The sequence below is a fragment of the Parasteatoda tepidariorum genome, chromosome 4 (genome assembly GCF_982258835.1).
Source record: "Parasteatoda tepidariorum strain Cologne lab strain chromosome 4, Ptep-v5.0, whole genome shotgun sequence".
Taxonomy (NCBI): Eukaryota; Metazoa; Arthropoda; class Arachnida; order Araneae; family Theridiidae; genus Parasteatoda; species Parasteatoda tepidariorum.
Window position 1 is genome coordinate 4412254 of NC_141758.1, and position 18286 is coordinate 4430539.

Consider the following 18286-nt stretch of genomic DNA (forward strand, 5'->3'; position numbering starts at 1 on the left):
AACTGGGCATCTGAGGCCTAAATGGCCCTTTTCCCATTCATCTTGAAATATCCCATGACGGGAACATACATAGGAAAGATGTGATGTAGGCTCGGAATAGAACCTGAAATGAGGTAAAAATGAAGAAAGGAATCATGTGAGGTGTAGCAGGCATGATGGTGGGGCTCCATATCTACATCTTTTGGGTTAAAAAACAAACGAAGAATGTCAATTGATGTCCGAGTCTACGAAGTATTTAGAAATAGTGGTGGATAAAAATCTTCTAAATTTAATTTATTAACCCTTTCGCACCGACTGTCACAAATACGTGCCAGCATAAAACCGTATCAATCAGGGTAAAAAGATAAAACTGGTAATCAAAGTATTTCTTTAGCAGTTTATTTGTGGGCGGAGTTATAATTGTTTGATTTATTTAATTCACCATTACATTGATTATATCTAAGATTAAACTAACAATAATTAAAATAAAAGCAAAGTAAGTCTGTCAAATTAGAAACGACTACATTTAAGTTTCCGTTTTTTATTTAATTCAACTTGATTCTGCTTTTGTACGAATGCTATTCTGAATCACCCGTCCCCAAGGAATTAAACTAAGAATCACAATTGATAAACTACCACTTTAAAATATATATTTGCTGTCCGGAGCAAGTTGGCATCTCTGTAAGTAGTGTTATACGTATTCGTTCATGCGTCAAATTGACGCGTGTTCGTAGAGATAGATATATAAGAGATACGCTCTTGGTACACGAAAATCCGAATATTAGATGGAAAGTTATTAAGATATTAATTTTTGGCACTTTACCTGCTATGTTAAATATTTTCATGGAATTTCAATAAACATAGCATAAAATATAACATTTTAAAAAATGTGTGTTGCTAAACATAAAATTGCTTACAACTAATTAAACTTCTGATGATTCAATACTTTATTTTAACGTATAATTAAAATTCTAACTCCTGTTCATTATTTCAACAATTTTACTTTCAAAATTGAGTTTACAAAAATTAAAACTACCACTCTTCATTTTAAAATAATAATATTAAATATTTGAAAATCATCTAAATTCATGTTATAAATATATGTTGCTTTAAAAAAAGTCTAGGAGATGGTGCTCTTGCAACCAAGCTCTTGGACTATTATGTTTACTCACCAATTCGATCGCGAAGGCCGGTGAATCTTTCATTCAATACCTACACGCGCGCCAAATATGACGCTGTGAGAGGTGTAAGAAACATTTATGCCAGGCATATAGCCACTCCTAACAACCTAGATAAAAAGGTTTATAGTTTCCAGCAAGAATGTTAAATTCTTCTCTACTCCGCCCAAATCCAAAGATGGTAGCATCTCTGATATATTCTAACTCCTCAAGTAGTACTTTGTTCATTGGCATCATTTAAGCGGTGAGGACTGTATTTACGAAATGGTTATTAAATATTTCCTTAAAATCAAAGCTTTCAAATTTTTTCGGTAATTTCGCCAACATTTTAAAATCGTCACCACAAAAGAGCTGGGACAAAGTGGCTTTTGCAAATGAATTTTTAAATCATTTGCATGCAGAAGTGTGGTAAATAAGTTTAAGCGAACAAAAAATAATATATTAGAACATAAACCCAGCTACCATTAGAATTAATTTTTACAAAAAGCGTACAAAGTTGGCAACCCCGTATGGATGCTTTGTGACATACATATTAAGTAAAATATTTCCATTTCGTTTGTATTGGTGAGAATTGGCTTGGCATCCCTTCTACCCCCAATTCTAATCCCTCTTCTCACATTTCCCCCCAATTTCTTAAAAATCCGACGAATCAATAAGTACCGCATCGCGGCAGTGCACTGAGATTTGAGTTAAGTTCTAATGTTCTACAGCAGGGATGGCGAACCAGTGGCACGCGTGCCATTTATGGCACGCGACACAATATTTTGGGCACGGCACCGATTACAATTGTTATTGCACTATGAATTGTTATTACACAAATGTTATTACACTATGAAGCACATGTAACAATTAAATTAAAATTCACAAAAAAACAAACAAAATAATAACCAATTATTAATGAAAAAATTAACAATTAATGCTGAAAAACAATTAATAACCATAAAAAACAAGCGAACAAAAAATAACGAGCAAAAAAAATTAACAGTCCTGCTTAAACTAACATCTTATAACCTAAGGCTCCTATACTCTGATTCAAGGGCTCTATTACAACCTAATATAAGTGATTTGTCATCTAATCTGCAACAATAGAAGTCACTCTGATGTTACTTTAAGTTGAATTAAGAGTATAACTGAGACATTGCAAAATGTTTTTTCTTTCAATGCAAATAAAGAGTTTTGAGTTGATAGTATTTAGTATTATTATTTTCCCAATAATCACGAAGTCGAAATTATTTGACGGCACGTCTATGACCTCATTAAAAAATTTTTTAGAAGAAATGGCACGTTGGTATATAAAGGTTCGCCACCCCTGTTCTACAGTGAAGAAGCGTTGAGCCTCTTAAAAAGTAGGCAAAATTTACCCGAAATCTGCCAATTTAAATTTTTATTTTTAGTTATTTTTTAAATATTTAGTGTTTGTGGAATCCTTCACATTTGACGTCTCTACGCTTTAAAAGTGTCACCACTAGTTAGTTTCTACAAAGTTGGATTTCATATAGTACATTGAATTTGTGATAATTAACCCTTTCACGCCGACTGTCACAAATACGTGCCAGCATAAAACCGTATCAACCAGGGTAAAAAGATGAAATTGGTAATCAAAGTAATTCTTTGTGGGCGGAGCTATAATTGTTTGATTTATTTAATTCACCATTACTTTGTTCAAAATAAAACTATTTAGTTATGTAACATCGATTATATATATGACTAAACTAACAATAATTAAAGTAAAAGCAAAGTAAGTCTTTCAAATTAGCAACGACTGCATTTAAGTTACCGTTATTTATTTAATTACTTCCTGATTCTGATTTTGTACGAATGCTTTTCTGAATCACCCGTCTCCAAGGGGTTAATAATGAACATCAGTATGGGTAAGTTCTATCCATGCTAATTAGTTTGTTATTAATCAAAGTATTTTAAATTAATTTAATTTGTTATTTTAATATATTATCGATTAAAGTATTATTAATTTAAGTATTTTAAATCGTTATAGTATGTAAATTAATTCGACAAAATATGCATAAATTGCATTTGAATTTAGCTATTTAATTATATTGATAACAGTCCTAGTAAATGATAAAAAAAATTTCATAGCTTCAGGATAAATTCAAAGATAATTACAGTGTGCCGAAAATATGGTATTTCATTGTATCCTTTAAGACGTTAAAGGGCCCTGACCCACACTTTAAATATCTACCACCTTAAATTAAAAAATATATGTAATATATTTAATTTTATACTTATTGATAACAAAAATCCAAAAGCTCGCACAGATTTTTATTGAAGTATTTGCTAACCTGTTTCTATGGTGGTAGGTACAATGAAAATAAAAAAGACATTTATATTTGAAGCTCATGAAGTTTGGTTGCTTGATTTACATCAAACACGAATAGTTAAATCAAATTATGCGGAGATCCATACTTTCAGACAATTTCCAATCCAGGAAACGCCTAATCTGAAATAATTACAAACCCATACCTGCCAACTCTTCCGGATTTTCCCGAAGATTTTATTTTCATATTTAAAGTGGTAGCACTGCTCGTATTATTCCAATTAACTTTTCGAATTATAATGATAATTATAAATGAGTTTGACCACCACTACATATAAATAATTACAATAAATATATAGAAGCATAATAATCCTAATACAAGCGAATTTCAACGGGATCAAAATATAAATATATTTTTGAGTCAGATTGTTTTTCGTTTATTGTTTCACAACCACTCTGAAAATTCACTCTCGGCAAGAGTGAAAGTTGGCAGGTATGCAAACCATTTGAATAGTAAATCTATTTTATTTAAAACTTTCACCAAGTTATAGCGAACACTATTCTTTTAGCAAAAAATAAACGTCTGCCTCTTCCCTTGTTGCAAAGTTGCCAACTTGCTCCGGACTGCGGATAAATATTTTTTAGTGGTAGCCTTTGAATATGAAAGCATATTTCTTAGTTTAGTAAACTCAATTCATAGCATTTTTACCCACCACTGCGTATAAACAAATCATCATCATCTAAAACGCCACTCTATTAAAGTTGTAACGTGTTAAACCTTTTGGGAAGTTACCGAAAATCTGCGATTTTTAATTGACCATTTCTAAAAATATTTTGTAGAATCCGTAGCAGTTTGCATCTTGTGTTCGTCCGATGTATTGGAACTGGGCGTCTGAGGCCTTACGGCCCTTTTCCCATTCATCCTGAAATTAGACTAAGAAACATACGTGACAAATATAAAGATAGCAGTTTGCATCTATGTAGCTGCCAGCTTTTACCGACTTTAAAAAATAGTTTTTTAGTGGTAGCAACATTAGCGTTCCGACGTAATAAATCTTGAAGTCTTAAAAAAGAATTTAACATCCCATGACAGTTCACCTTCCAATGAAGTTTATCAGGTTCAGATTCCAGCGGTGGCCTACTCCCGGCTCGCGCCGACCACAGTGGTGATGTAAAATATTCTTACTTGCTCACGGATCATGAGTTAAAATACCCGTACCGTCGAGCTAACCGTGGAAGGTTTACCTCTCCATATAAACGCAGAGAAAGGGGACGGTGGACCAAAGCAGCCACACGAAATAAGAACCTTGGGTGCTATTTCTGGTTGTTTTAAGCGGCATTTTACTTAGATTATTACAAGCTATAAATTTTAACAGATAAGATGTCGATGAGCGACATGAAGGAAATAGAGGCTTCAGAGGACCCGCTTGTTGGGAAGAAACCCAACAGGACTGAGCCAGATCTTGAGTCTCCCTGAGAGAAAAACTCATCAGATTGGTAAAGCAAAATCAAGTCAAGACCACGATCTTGATTGTGGTAACACAGCTGGCGGCTATTGCTTTTAAATTGAACGATACTATCATAACAACAGAATGAGGTGTTGTCATATACCAAATATCTGCATAAAGAGGCTGAACGAAATGATTTTATTTTATTTTATAACCGTTGTTGAACTGACGACCCAATTTCGGGTTTACAACTCCCAATGTTCAACTCCGTTGCCTTGTAATTTTGAACCCGATCCAGAAGACAAGAGAAATCCTGGATCAAGTATTGAGAAAAATTTGCCTTCGCGGAGCATTTTTTTTAAATGAAACTAATCAGAGTTGCATGGAGAGAAAAGCGTTGAAAACCTCCCAAGGTTAGACTCACGGCAAAGGGACTCTAACCCAGGATCCACCTAATCTGAGAATATTCTACGTCAGCTCTGTGGTTGGTGCGAGCAGGGTGCAGAACTCGTGTCGACCAACCATCTCTGGGATTCGAACACAGTTAGTTACTCTGATAGCGACTCAAGCAAGCTAAATGATAAAATCAAACGATATTTAAATTTAGTTTTCAGCTTTAATCGTTCAATATCATTTTGAAATTGTTTGAATAAAAAATAATTTTCTGGTATTTTCATAAAATGTTTGACACTACAAATTAATTTCTTTTATAACATGCATAGTTCATAGAAATTTTTAAATGGCAAAAAAAAAACTGTTAACTTTATATGTGGAAATAATATTTAGAAAATTAACATAAGATTATCGTTTGCTTTCCAAAAAATACGAGACCGAGTTTCACATGTTTTCGAAAAAATTTTAAAACAAACTTTAATAACTTAACTTATATAAATTTTTTAATGTTTGAACAATGTTTTTGTATATTGCAATTACATATATTTTAATGTAAGCATGTATTTATACATTGCTTGCAATTATTTACATTTTTCCTTGTATTCGTAGATATTAACGAAGTATTTAGCTATACAAGTACATACGTTGCGTATACATACCATATATCTATGTACATAATTTTCATGCATACATGTATCATTTTATTTACGCAACTATGCACATATATTGCACCTTTAAACAACATTCCTGCATATTGTACGTATATACGTACAATGTATATACATGCGTACATTGTATATACGTGCTATTATCGTAAATTTATGCAATGTATGTACTTAAGTACATAAATGCATGCAAACGTTTAAACAATACTTTCATATACGTTCATTTATAAATTATCTATGTATACGAACATACAAAACATTGCATTTGCTTACAAACTAACATACATGCTCGCATGTATCATAAATGCATAATTATATATACTTAGCATATACGTACTGCATTAAGTATATTACAATATAATTATGTATATTGTACGTACAAACAACATTTGTGCGTACTCCGTATATGTATATATAGGAATCACAAATTGTACGTATATGCGTGAGTACATTTTATGTACATAAAAATATTTAACTCCATACAAACTTACATAAGGTATTTGCATATAGTATACAATCATAATAACTTGTAATTGTACAGTTTGATTACTAGTAATCACAATTACTTGTAATCATGATTACATGAAACCATGAATACATGTAATCATATATTTCGATTATTTGTAATCATAATTACCGTAATCGTTTTTGTTGTGTTTACTTGTAATCGCAATTACTTGGAATCATTATTACCATTGTAAACAAAATTTTGATTACAGCTATTATCAACAGCTGTTACAAGAGTTATTACAGCTGTTATCATGATTACAAGTAATTGATTACTGTAATCGACTATTGTAATCCCGATTACAGCTGTAATCTAAGTTGCAATCACTATTAGAAGTAATTGATTACTGTAACTGTTTGTTGTTACCATGATCACAGTTGTAATCAAAATTATGTTATCTTGAAAGCATGATTACAAGTAACTGATTACTGTAATCGATTACAATTTTGCTCAACTCTGTCTCATGGTATACGCAGAGATGCCAACTTGCTCCGGACAGCAAATAATTATTTTAAAGTGGTAGTTTATCAATTGTGATTCTTGGTTTAATAAATTCAATTCAGTAGATCTTTATCCACCACTATTTCTAAATAATTCGTAGGCTTATATAATTCACCACTTAATAGTACTATATCATGCTATATCTTTTCAAAAGCAAGCAAAAATAGTCAAATATAATATTTGCAAAATTTACTTTGTAGTTAATTACCGTTTTTTTAATTATTTTGGCGTGTCCGGAGCAGTTGGCATCTCTGTATACGCACTGGACATATGTATATTTATGTGATTAAGTATCTACCACCTTAAATTAAAAAATATATGTAATATATTCATTTCTAAATCATCTTTTTTTCATGATATTTGGCACCATACCCTCCAACTGCTACGGAATTTCCGTAGTTTCAGTAATCTTCTTTTCTGAATTAATGATTCAAAATTAATGTCTTAATATTTTAAAAAAAATAATTTTAACGTAACTTGTCCACTATTACTTATAAAAGTGCAGGCCATATGGCTAGATTCTTAAGTTCTGATAAAAGATTTATGAGAGATCCATTTGCTTTAAAATTTCTACTTTGGTTCGCTACCACTAGAAAGAATTATTTTCAAAATCCTCATAAGTTGGAGGGTATGTATTTCAGAGATGCCAACTGCTCCGGACACGCCAAAATAATTTTAAAAACGGTAAATAACCACAACCTAAAATTTGCAAATATTTGACTAGTTTTGCTTACTTTTTAACAGGTTTAACATGACTTACCATTATAAAGTGGTGAATATATAAACCTTCGAATTATTTATAAATAGTGGTAGATAACAATCTAATAAATTGAATTTATTAAACAAAGAATCACAATTAATAAACTACCACTCGATAATATTTATTCGCTGTCCGGAGCAAGTTGGCATCTCTGTATTTCTACAGAATTAACTCTTTATCAAAGTATTTGCTAATCATTTTCAATATTGGACTATTAGAGAAGTAAATCTATTTTATTTTAACCGGTTAACTGCTCAGCGTCATATATTTAGAACAGTTCCTTTTTTCAAAGACATTCATTGTGATGGGAAACTTTTTTCAGAATTTTCATTTATCTGGGTGAATTAAGAGATTCTCAGATACCATAATTTATGAAACATCTCTGACTAGATCTAGAATTAAAAGGAGTAAGTACTTTTTCATCTATCAAAGACTTTTTGAATGCCCTAACAGTGGAAAAACCAATTAATTTCGATAATATATTATACCACCTTTTCCATAAAACCACTTCTCGTATCATTTCAATATATAAAGTCGGGACGAAACGGGTTAAACAGTCACCAAGTTTTAGCAACCACTATTCTTTTAGCAGAAAACAAACACATGCCTCTTCCCTCGTTGCAAAGTTTCCAATTAAATACTACGCGATAAAAGGCCGCTTTGCTGCCCAGGCACCAGATCCAAAAGAAAAACAAGACAGAGTTTCCAATTTGCACCGGACTGTGGATAAATATTTTTCAGTGGTAGTCTTTGAATATGAATGCATAATTCTTATTTCAGTGAATTTGATTTATAACAGTTTTACCTACCACTGCTTATAAACAAAATCATCATCATCTGAAACGCCCCTCTGTGACAGTTGGGACGTCTTGAACCTTTTGAAAAGTTTGCAAAATTAGCCTAAGAGCTGCGAATTTAAATTGACCGTCTCTTAAAATATTTTGTAGAATCCGTAGCTGCTAGCTTTTACGAACCTCACAAAATAGTTTTTTAGTGGTAGCAACATTAGTGTTTCGACATAATAAATCTTGAACATTGAAGATTTTTAAAAATTTTTTTTAATATGCCATGACAGTTCACCTCTCAATGAAGTTTATCAGGTTCAAATCCCAGCGGTGACCTACCCCCGCCTCGCACTGAACACAGCTTTGAAGTTTGATATGTATGGACTTTCAGTTCTGCCTCCATCTGATATTTTGTTGAAAAGAAAAAAAATAATCTTTACGAGAACCGTCGCCAACCCCATTCTCTTAAAATTAAACTGCTATCTTAAAAAAGTATTTGTAAGTAAATTTTACGAACATGATATTGAGAAACCTGATATCGACTTATCATTTGCTTTTATAGTTGAGACTGTAATATTTTTATTTGAATTTGACCATTTCAAGAATTGCACAATTCGAATTCAACTTTGTCCGCAAAGAAGGAAATTATTATTACTTTGACAAAACCAAGCAAGTGAATATGCAAACATCTAGTCAAATTGGTAAATAATTTTTAATCAGAATTGTAGTTGAACTCAATTGTGAAAAGTGGAAACCGACGCATTTTGTTCGTTAAATCAGGATGTTCGTCAATCAAGATTTAGTCGACATTAAGTTATGAATTTAAAAGACGAAAACAATCCCGCCTCCGTGGGGGACAGATTTTGCGTTACATGAATAGGAAAACCACAAAAACATTCCATACTTAGACCGAGTTCAAGAGGAATCTAATCCATGATCTACCATTGATGATATTTACTACCTCACTGGGATCCATGCAAGCTCGGTGCAGAATTAATATCGACCAGCCATTGCTGGGATTCGAACCCGGTACAGCTTATTTAGTGGCAAGGGACAAACGCACTATCCTTTGAACCACAGAGGCTCCAACAAACACCATAATTCAGCTCCTTTGTTTTTCAATTTCAGCGTGGAAAAACGCCAAAAACAAATTCAGTACTAGAAGCCGCTTCAGACCATGAATGCAATGAACTGACATTTAAATTTATTCTAGAACTGTAACTCAGAAATCGTTAAAAAAATATTGATTCTTCAAATTAAAATATATCTAAATTACTCATTAATGCTTTTAATTAGCATAATTTAAGCTTCTAATGAAAGCTATAAATTCGGGTCTCCGCCGAAGTGAGTTCTGTCATTTAGGGTTCAGATGCGGAGAAAATTGGGAAACGCTGTAGAATACACTTTTCTTAATTTGCACTGATTAAAATAACATTTGAGTTTTTTATTATGAAACTTCAGTACTATTTTAACGTACAACACGCATGTTACAAAATAGATTATCACTAAAACCAATTGATTCCCCAAAAAAAATTGCATCTTTTAGAAAGAAAAAAAATCTATTGTATGAGAACAGGGGCCCCCATCAGGGGGGAAGGTGTGTGCACGATGCCCCCACTTAAAGCTTGGGGGGGGGGAATTTTTACACTAAATAAAACGAATAGTTTGGGGGGAGGAACTTAGACGAGAGAATTTTTTTTAATTACATAAATTAAAGAAGCAACGTAGCACTATTTCGAACAAGCTAACATGGAAAGGGGAAGTTAGCAAATTTTTTTAGGGGGAGATGAATGCGTCCAAGAGCTTGGGAGGATGGGGGCCACTGTATGAGAGTGCAATTAGCAGAGGTTCAATTGCTTTTCATCAACGTTTGTCAAGTTCAGCATTTTTCATTCATTCAGGATATGGCATAACAGTGCTCGGGAAAACTACATTATTTTTGTAGTTCACTACAACTGCAACAATGTAGTTAACTACAACTACTTTTTGACCAGAAACTACTTTGGAATTCAGTGACTACCTTATTACTCAAAGGAGACGAATTTTGTTGGAGAACTTAAATAACACTTGCGTTCAAAAAATTTTTTTAAATAAGAAATTGGCTTTCATTAAATATAGGAGAATAATTAAGAAATACTAGGAGGCTCCGCCCCCTGCTCGCTAACTCTCGTCAACCCCGAGAATTGCTACGCAATCCTATGTGGTTCACGCCGTGAACCATGGCTCGCTGCGCTCGCTCGCCAATGAGCACAATGTTCTAGCACAAAGACATAATATATTATTATCAAAGACATAGTATTTTATCATCAAAGACATAATATTGTACTTATGTAGAAGAATTCTACCAATGTTCTTATTGGCTTTTAAAAAAGTATATTAATTTAGATTGTACATGGTGAAAAAATCAAAACATTAGCTAAATAAGAAACATATTAGCAAAATAAATTATCAAATATTGCTTCACTAATATTCTGCATTTTAAAGCGTGAAAATTCAATGCATAAATAAACGCGAAATATAAAAAAATTCAATGCATTCAATACAAACACTTAAACGTTTTTTAGACGTTTAGGTAGCTCCCAGTAGAAAAATATCAATTCAACAGCGGCCTTTTAAAGCATTCTCACTTCAATTAATTAATTAATTCCTAATTGAGTTTAAATTAAATATTGTCATGTTTTTAGTGCATGAATCTGAATTGAACAACCTGATAATGCTCACTCTGGTTATTGTTATCTGGTTGCTCACTACGTGCTCTTGCGCGCCGAATCCAATCAATTAAAAATGAAAACTGTTGCCAGCGCGAGAAAAGAAATATCATCGGTTTTATTGATACATACATACATACGTACGTATTAGCGTTTTATATAATAAGATAGATTTATTCATGTTCGCATAAGCCAGTTTGTTATTACAAAACATTTTTTTTCGAATTTGTTCATTTAACTTTCAACTTTTTCAGCAGCGAATATTTAACTTAAGAAACGAGAAATTATCGAACACTTTAACCAAAGTGATTAATTATCGGTTTCTCATAATGACTAGTTTAAATATGAGTTAAATGTGGTTATTAAATATTAGTTAAATATTAACGCTCAGCAGCAGCTAAAGGGTCATTTTCGTTACTTGCATTAACGGATCCGTGAAGATATGTACCTATCAAATTCAAAAAATTAGTTGCGTTAGAACCCTGTTCTTATACTAAACTAACGTTAAAATTAGTTATCAGGATTCGCTACAAACTACTGTTTTTTTGCATCGCACTACTCACTACGCTACATTTTTCAAAAAGTAGCACACTACACTACAAATTAGGGAAAAAAATATTAGTTTCACTACTTGTAGTGCGCTTTTTCCGACCACTGATCAAAAGCAATTATAGAATCTCTTCAATGGTTAATGTAGTAACATGATCTATAAAGTATTGCAGATGTGTCATTTATCGCAACAAGTGCGACATTGTTTTCTTCTATATTTTATCTACAGTTAATTTTTGACCAAATTGAAATAAGAGAATTTTTTCGAACCATTTATAAAAAAAAAATATCTGAACTATCAAATGTTTTTTTTTTTCTGTGACAGATTCAAAATTGTTTTGAAAAGAAACAGAAAAAAAAACAACACTTGCTTTGAAAAGAAAAAAAAAGACTCATCGTTAAATCTAAGTTAAAGTCATAACAATATAAGATCCTTAAAAGGCTTTCTTAACATTTATTCTACCATTTGTAAAAAATTCCCTCATTTAATCAGAGAAAGGTTCGCTCACCTCTTTTATTTTAATAAAAACTCACTATCAATTCATTCAATCATTTGACTGTTCCTATAGTTATTACCTATCGCTACCCTGTTAGAAATTATACGGAAAAAGTTAAATAACAGTTTGTTTAATTGTAATTTTACTACATTTAAACAAAAGAGTGAAATAATCATGAATAAGATGGTATGTAAATTGTTAATTGTGAGAAAAAACTCCGATGAACTACTTTCACATTATACGGTTAAACATCCAAAATTTTATCGCACCCACCGAATGTAGCCACTTAGTTCCTAGCAGTTGGGTACATAATATAGACAAGAGGGCTGATCTATCACTCTCATGACCGACAGAACTAGAGTTCGAATTCGAATCCCAGCGTTGACACCATGATATTTGCTCTTGATAAACCACATCGTTACTCCAGAACGTATTACCTAACGAAAACCTTAGCTCCAACGTCTAGTTAATTTTTTTACTGATTTGAAACCATGCACGCTGTAAATGGTTAATAAAACGTATAGTTTTGTATTCACAGTTTTTTTAACCATTCTAGTTGTAATCGGTTTCAAAAACATAAAGGAAAAAACGTTATTTACAGTAAACTTTGCGGGTGCAGATTGCTGCCGATTATTTTATCATAATATTATTATGAACAGTATATCAATTAATCATAAAGTAGAAAACATTCTCTTACATCTTTGCAGCAATTACGAAAATGTAATAAAAATTATTACCATCATGAAATTTTTTTATTTCTTTTCGGAAAAGCAAGAACTATTATGTTTGCAGCTGACATTTTAGGAGAAAGAAATATTCTTCTGCAGATTTATTAATAGAGATATGGAACTAAAGTCATATAAACGCATCATCATATATTTTTATGAAATATTTGTTTCATGTAATTTGAGAGAGCAGTTGGCATGCCACCATAGCTCAGTGGTTAGAGCACTGGTCTCGTAAACCAGGGGTCGTGAGTTCAAACCTCACTGGTGGCTGAATATTTAAACCGTTAGTTTTAAATATTTGGTTTTTTTATTGCCTAGCATAAATTTTCTGTGAAAGAAATTCTAGTCTAATTTTTATTATTTTAATATTCGCTTGCAAAAAACATGCATAAAAACTAATTTCGAAATATATCATAATGTTCTTTTAACTTTCAACAACTTACATTTTTTTAAGGCAAATGGTGGGTAAAATTTATTTTTCCTTTTCTGTTTTTTTTTTTTTTTTTTTTGTTTTTTTTTGTTTTTGTTTGTTAGTTTCTATTATCTATCACGGAGGTTCCCAATTTCTTTCCTGTACGGAACCCTAAATAGTCAACCCTCTTTTGGAGGAAACCCCCCTCGATTTTATAAAACTTATAAGGACAGTGTGTAAACGTATTAACTAATAAAAGACTGCTTTATTTTAAAAATATTTAATTGAAGAAATAAAATCTTTTTTTAGTCTTATCATTAATAATTTTCATTTAGGTTTTATGTCTGGAAGTTGAATTTGAAGTCCTGAAGCTGAATGTAATCTAATACGGAATTTGTTTTTGATGTCTAAGCATAAGTATAAAGCAAACGAATCATGGTTTTCGTTGGAAAAAAAATGCCACAAAAAATGCTGAAATGAGATGCTAGGCCAAAAATAGTTATAAGGGAGCATAATTCCTCTTTCAAGAATTTAATTGTCTTATTTTGATTTAAAAAGCTACCTGCGAAATACTAAAGCATTTTTTTTATATATGCATACATTTTTTCATAATTTATTTAGTACCATGCTAAAGAAAAATTATGTTTTTTTTTTTTGAAAAAACGCTATTTCCTTTTTATTTTCATTTTTCTTTAAGTAACCTTAAAAAGTTTGATGGGGTATGAATCGTTAGTAAATTTATAATAAGTTGGACTTTACAGAGTCCAAATAATTTTTATAACTGAGCATTAATTAAGGATATTTTTAAAACAAGGAAAGTTAAAAGAGTTGACATTTTAACACAAACTTATGTACACAGACGCCATCAATTAATCATCCGAAACAAGCCAATAGGTTTTTTTTTTTCATTAGTAAAATGTAATTCTGAGTTGGTACGCAAAATATAACTTAACTACTATTTTCGACACAATCCAAGTCCCCGGTTTCTTCCCACTACTTTATTTCTCCAGGAAACAAGGTAGATATGAAATAGTGTTACTACCAACTTTTTCCCTTCTCAGAGGCACAGTCAGAGCTAAAATTACAAAGTTTAATTTCTAAAATTAAAATGGAAGATTTAGATTTTTATAGTATGTGTGTGAGAGAGAGAGTTAAAGCTATGACGTTGCATAACATTAAAGTTTTTTTTTTTTGGCAAAAAAAAAGGAAATTAAGTTTCTTGATAATCAAAAATAGGTTTTTATGTTTTTTTTAAACTAATTGAAAAAGTCGGAATTTAACACGATAAACTTTGTATAAAATCTGTATTTTTAATAGTCGTGTGATTAAAAACTTTTTGGTTGAAGATTCTTACCCACTTGGATAAATTAAAAACTGTTATCAGCTGTACTTTTTAAAACTGCTCTTTTTTTCTTCCCAAACTTGAAATTTTATTAGTTTTTACTTTGATTTTTTAATTTAATTATAAAAAGTGGAAAAAACTTGGAATTCAAATTTATTCAATTAATTTCATCAAATTAATCATCAATTATTGCATCAAAAAGTATCAAATTAAAGTAATTTTTTATGCAATAATTCGCTTAGGCCTAAAAAAGTGTTAAATGTATTTTGCATAGGACAAATGAGTTTGACTGTATGAAAAAATATTTTTAATCGCTCAAAAACTTTAATGCAGTACAAATAAATAAGGCTTAAAATATTAAACACATATATTATCCACCAATAGCAGGGATGCCAACTGCTCCAATTTCTGCCCATGGGTGAAAGCCTTTATATAGCAAGACGGAAAAGAGAAAAACCTGGTACGTAAAACATTTCATTCCAGCATTTTTTTCGAAAAAAATGAAATATCTCTAACTACCAAGATTTCTTTTATAATTCTGGCATATATATAAAACTGCTTCTTTTCCTAGATAAAGATTTGTTAAAGCCAATAGTCACCGTCGCCCTAGGGCCCATTTTCGATGAAGAAGTGAGGTGCCCGCATCCGCGGGCAGGTACTTCGTCAAACCACCTATCCAAGTCCAAGTCCTAGATAAAGTAGATATTGTTGAAAAATTTAAAAAAAGAGTAAGTAAACTCCTCCCCAAAACTAGCTATAACTGAAATGGTTTTACTACCAGCCTTTCCTCTTTTCCGTCTCGCTTTCACCCCTGTTTCTGCCCAAGTTTTCACAAATTGGCAGTGAATTAAATAAGAAAACTACTCGAACAAGGATAATTACGCCTACTCTTTAAAAATGTTATTACTGCTATAGAGTTGCATTTCTTATAAATCTTAGATTGTTTGATGCGTAGTGGTGAAAAAAATTATTTAAATCGAAAAATACTAAATTAAAAAATATTATAAATTTTGTAACCATTCAAATATTTTTCTTTTCAAAGCTGATCAAGTTGGCACCTCCGCATTGATAATGTCGCTTTTTGAACTGACCAATTCCACTTTGAAGCTTTAGGTTTCATTATCCTAAATGTCTATATTTTTTGAAGCTTTGGGTAAACTATAATATGCGAAATATCATTCATATTTCCTATAAATTAAATTTCTTGGCAAATAAGAACAAATTAAAATAACTATATTTTCTCATTTTTACAATCCCTTTAATCGTGGCACACCTGAAGACTGGATTATTTATCTATTTGTGACGCTGTTTTTATTCTAGTTTAAGCAAAGAAATGTCCGGTCACTTGGCTCTTGTTTTCCGGATGTGACCGCCTGGCGAGACGTGAAATATGTGACATATCGACTTTACATTCTATAGGCTTTTGCAGTCATTCATATTTCCTATAAGTTAATTTTTTTTGTTAATAAGAATAAAAAATAACTAGATTTTCTCATTTTTACCATCCCTTTAATCGAAGCACATCTGAAGACTGGATTATTTATCTATTTGTGATGCTGTTTTTATTCTAGTTTAAGAGCAGAGAAATGTCCGGTCAATTTTGTACTTTATTTCCGGATGTGACGTGATCTGGCGCGAAGCTGAATTGGCTAAGTTGAAATTTCAAATCACTAATTCAATGTCCTGGAGTTCTTAGAGTCTTGTTTTTTGGTATTAACTTTTATCAACTCCCTTGAAAAATATGTTCTATTCATTCACTGCTTTATCAATAAAAAATTACTCTCCCCCCTTCAATCACATTTTCAAAATTTTACAACCTAGTTCGTATTTCCTGTTTTGATGTGTTATCATTCTTGAAATCTTCCTTCTCATTGTCCCACTTTTGGTCTTCAGCAGATGCAAACATCGCATAAAATCCTCCGCCAAATACGTACATGACTGCAGTGGTGTAAAATATTTTACTCCAGTTTGACAAACTTGCCTGAAAGAAAAAAAACACGACTTCAGTAATGAATAATAATTTCACAAAACGTGTGCTAATCTCTCTTAATTAATACAGATTTTCAGTTAGTTGCTACATTAACGTTTTTTCATTGACAGCAGAAGTCCAGTTGTAAGGGACTCCGGTCTGGAGGTGCCGGGGTTTGATCCTCGACTCCGCTAAGACCGTGTACATGCGATATACGTGATCGTATGGAATCTGTGGTCGGTCAAGGAGAAATTCCTTCCCCTTTAGACCTATGTCTAAATTAAGGAAGTAGCCTACCGAAATCAGGCCTGACAATTACTGCGCTTTTTGAAAAATATTTTATAGAGTAGTAGATGATTAAAAACTGAAGCTTTCAGAAATTGTAGTAATTTTGGCAAAATTTTAAAAGCTTCGCCACTAAAGATCTGCAACAAAGTGGCATTTCATATGAACTTTTAAATCATTTATATGTAGTGACATGGAAAATAAATTTAACTGAATAAAAAAATATTATATTGAAACTTATAAACTTAGCTACCACAAGAATAAAATTTTACGTAAAGCGTAGAAAGTTGTTGCTGTTGTTCATTTACGTCGCACTAGAGCTGCACAATGGGCTATTGGCGACGGTCTGGGAAACATCCCTGAGGAAGATCCGAAGACATGCCATCACAATTTTGATCCTCTGCGGAGGGGATGGCACCCCCGCTTCGGTAGCCCGACGACCTGCACGCGAAGTCGAGCACTTTACGGTAGAACAGTTTAACGAGGACCAATACCGCACACCCTTGGTCCCTACGCAGACTGATCCAAGTGGCCACCCACCCGCACACTAACCGCAGCCAGTGATGCTTGACTTCGGTGATCTGCTGGGAACCGTGTCTTAACGATCAGTCCACTGCGGGACCGTAGAAAGTTGGAAACACTGTAAATTGTGATGGCATGTCTACGGATCACCCCCAGAAATGTTTCTTAAACCGTTGCCAATAGCCCATTGGACAGCCCTAGTTGAAAGTAAATACATTACCCACCATAGATAGCAGAAATTATTTCTTTAGTTATTGTTACATATACTTAAGGTTGTATTTTAATAAGAAAGGCAGCTTAGGCTCTAGCCAAGTTGAAGAACAGATTGCACGAATTATAGAAGGGCATCCAAAAATACATCAAGGCTTTCGGCGGGTTTCGAACCCAGTACCTCCACTCAAAAGAACGTTTAAAGACCTCCCATGCCAAGTGCTCCTGAATTCGATAATTGCTCATTAGCGTGAGGGTTGCGGGTTCGAGTTCCACTGCAATACAGGATGCAACCTTCTGATACCCATTTCTAATTTGTTGTACAGGTACTTAAATTTGATCAGAGCTTATAAGCAGTCTTTGCATGGAGCATAGTCATATTTTGTTTAACCATAAATAAACAATTTCGTTTAACACGTTGAATGCCATGGGGGTCATCAGTGACCGGCACTGAGTTTGTTCGTAGTGCCACGGGGGTCACCGGTGACCGGCGAAGCCAAGATTATGCAAACAAACAATGGGTTGAGTTCAAAATTACAACTGAGCTGTAATTTTGAATAATTTTGAGTACCTAC

At 32.5% G+C, this 18286-nt stretch overlaps 1 protein-coding gene and 1 non-coding gene across 2 annotated transcripts in view; one reads left to right on the forward strand and one right to left on the reverse strand.

Moving 5' to 3' along the window:
• Positions 1-13168: 13168 nt before the first annotated feature.
• Positions 13169-13241, forward strand: TRNAT-CGU (transfer RNA threonine (anticodon CGU)). Its single transcript has one exon. It is a non-coding gene; the product is annotated as a tRNA-Thr (tRNA).
• Positions 13242-15015: 1774 nt separating this feature from the next.
• Positions 15016-18286, reverse strand: part of LOC107454680 (putative inorganic phosphate cotransporter) — a 34237-nt gene continuing 30966 nt past the window's right edge. Inside the window, exons 10-11 of the mRNA XM_043053822.3 lie at positions 15535-16706; positions 15016-15133 (exon numbers count right to left, since the gene is read on the reverse strand). Coding sequence (XP_042909756.2) covers positions 16536-16706 — 171 coding nt within the window. The 3' untranslated portion in view covers positions 15016-15133; positions 15535-16535. The remainder of the gene's footprint in view (positions 15134-15534; positions 16707-18286) is intronic.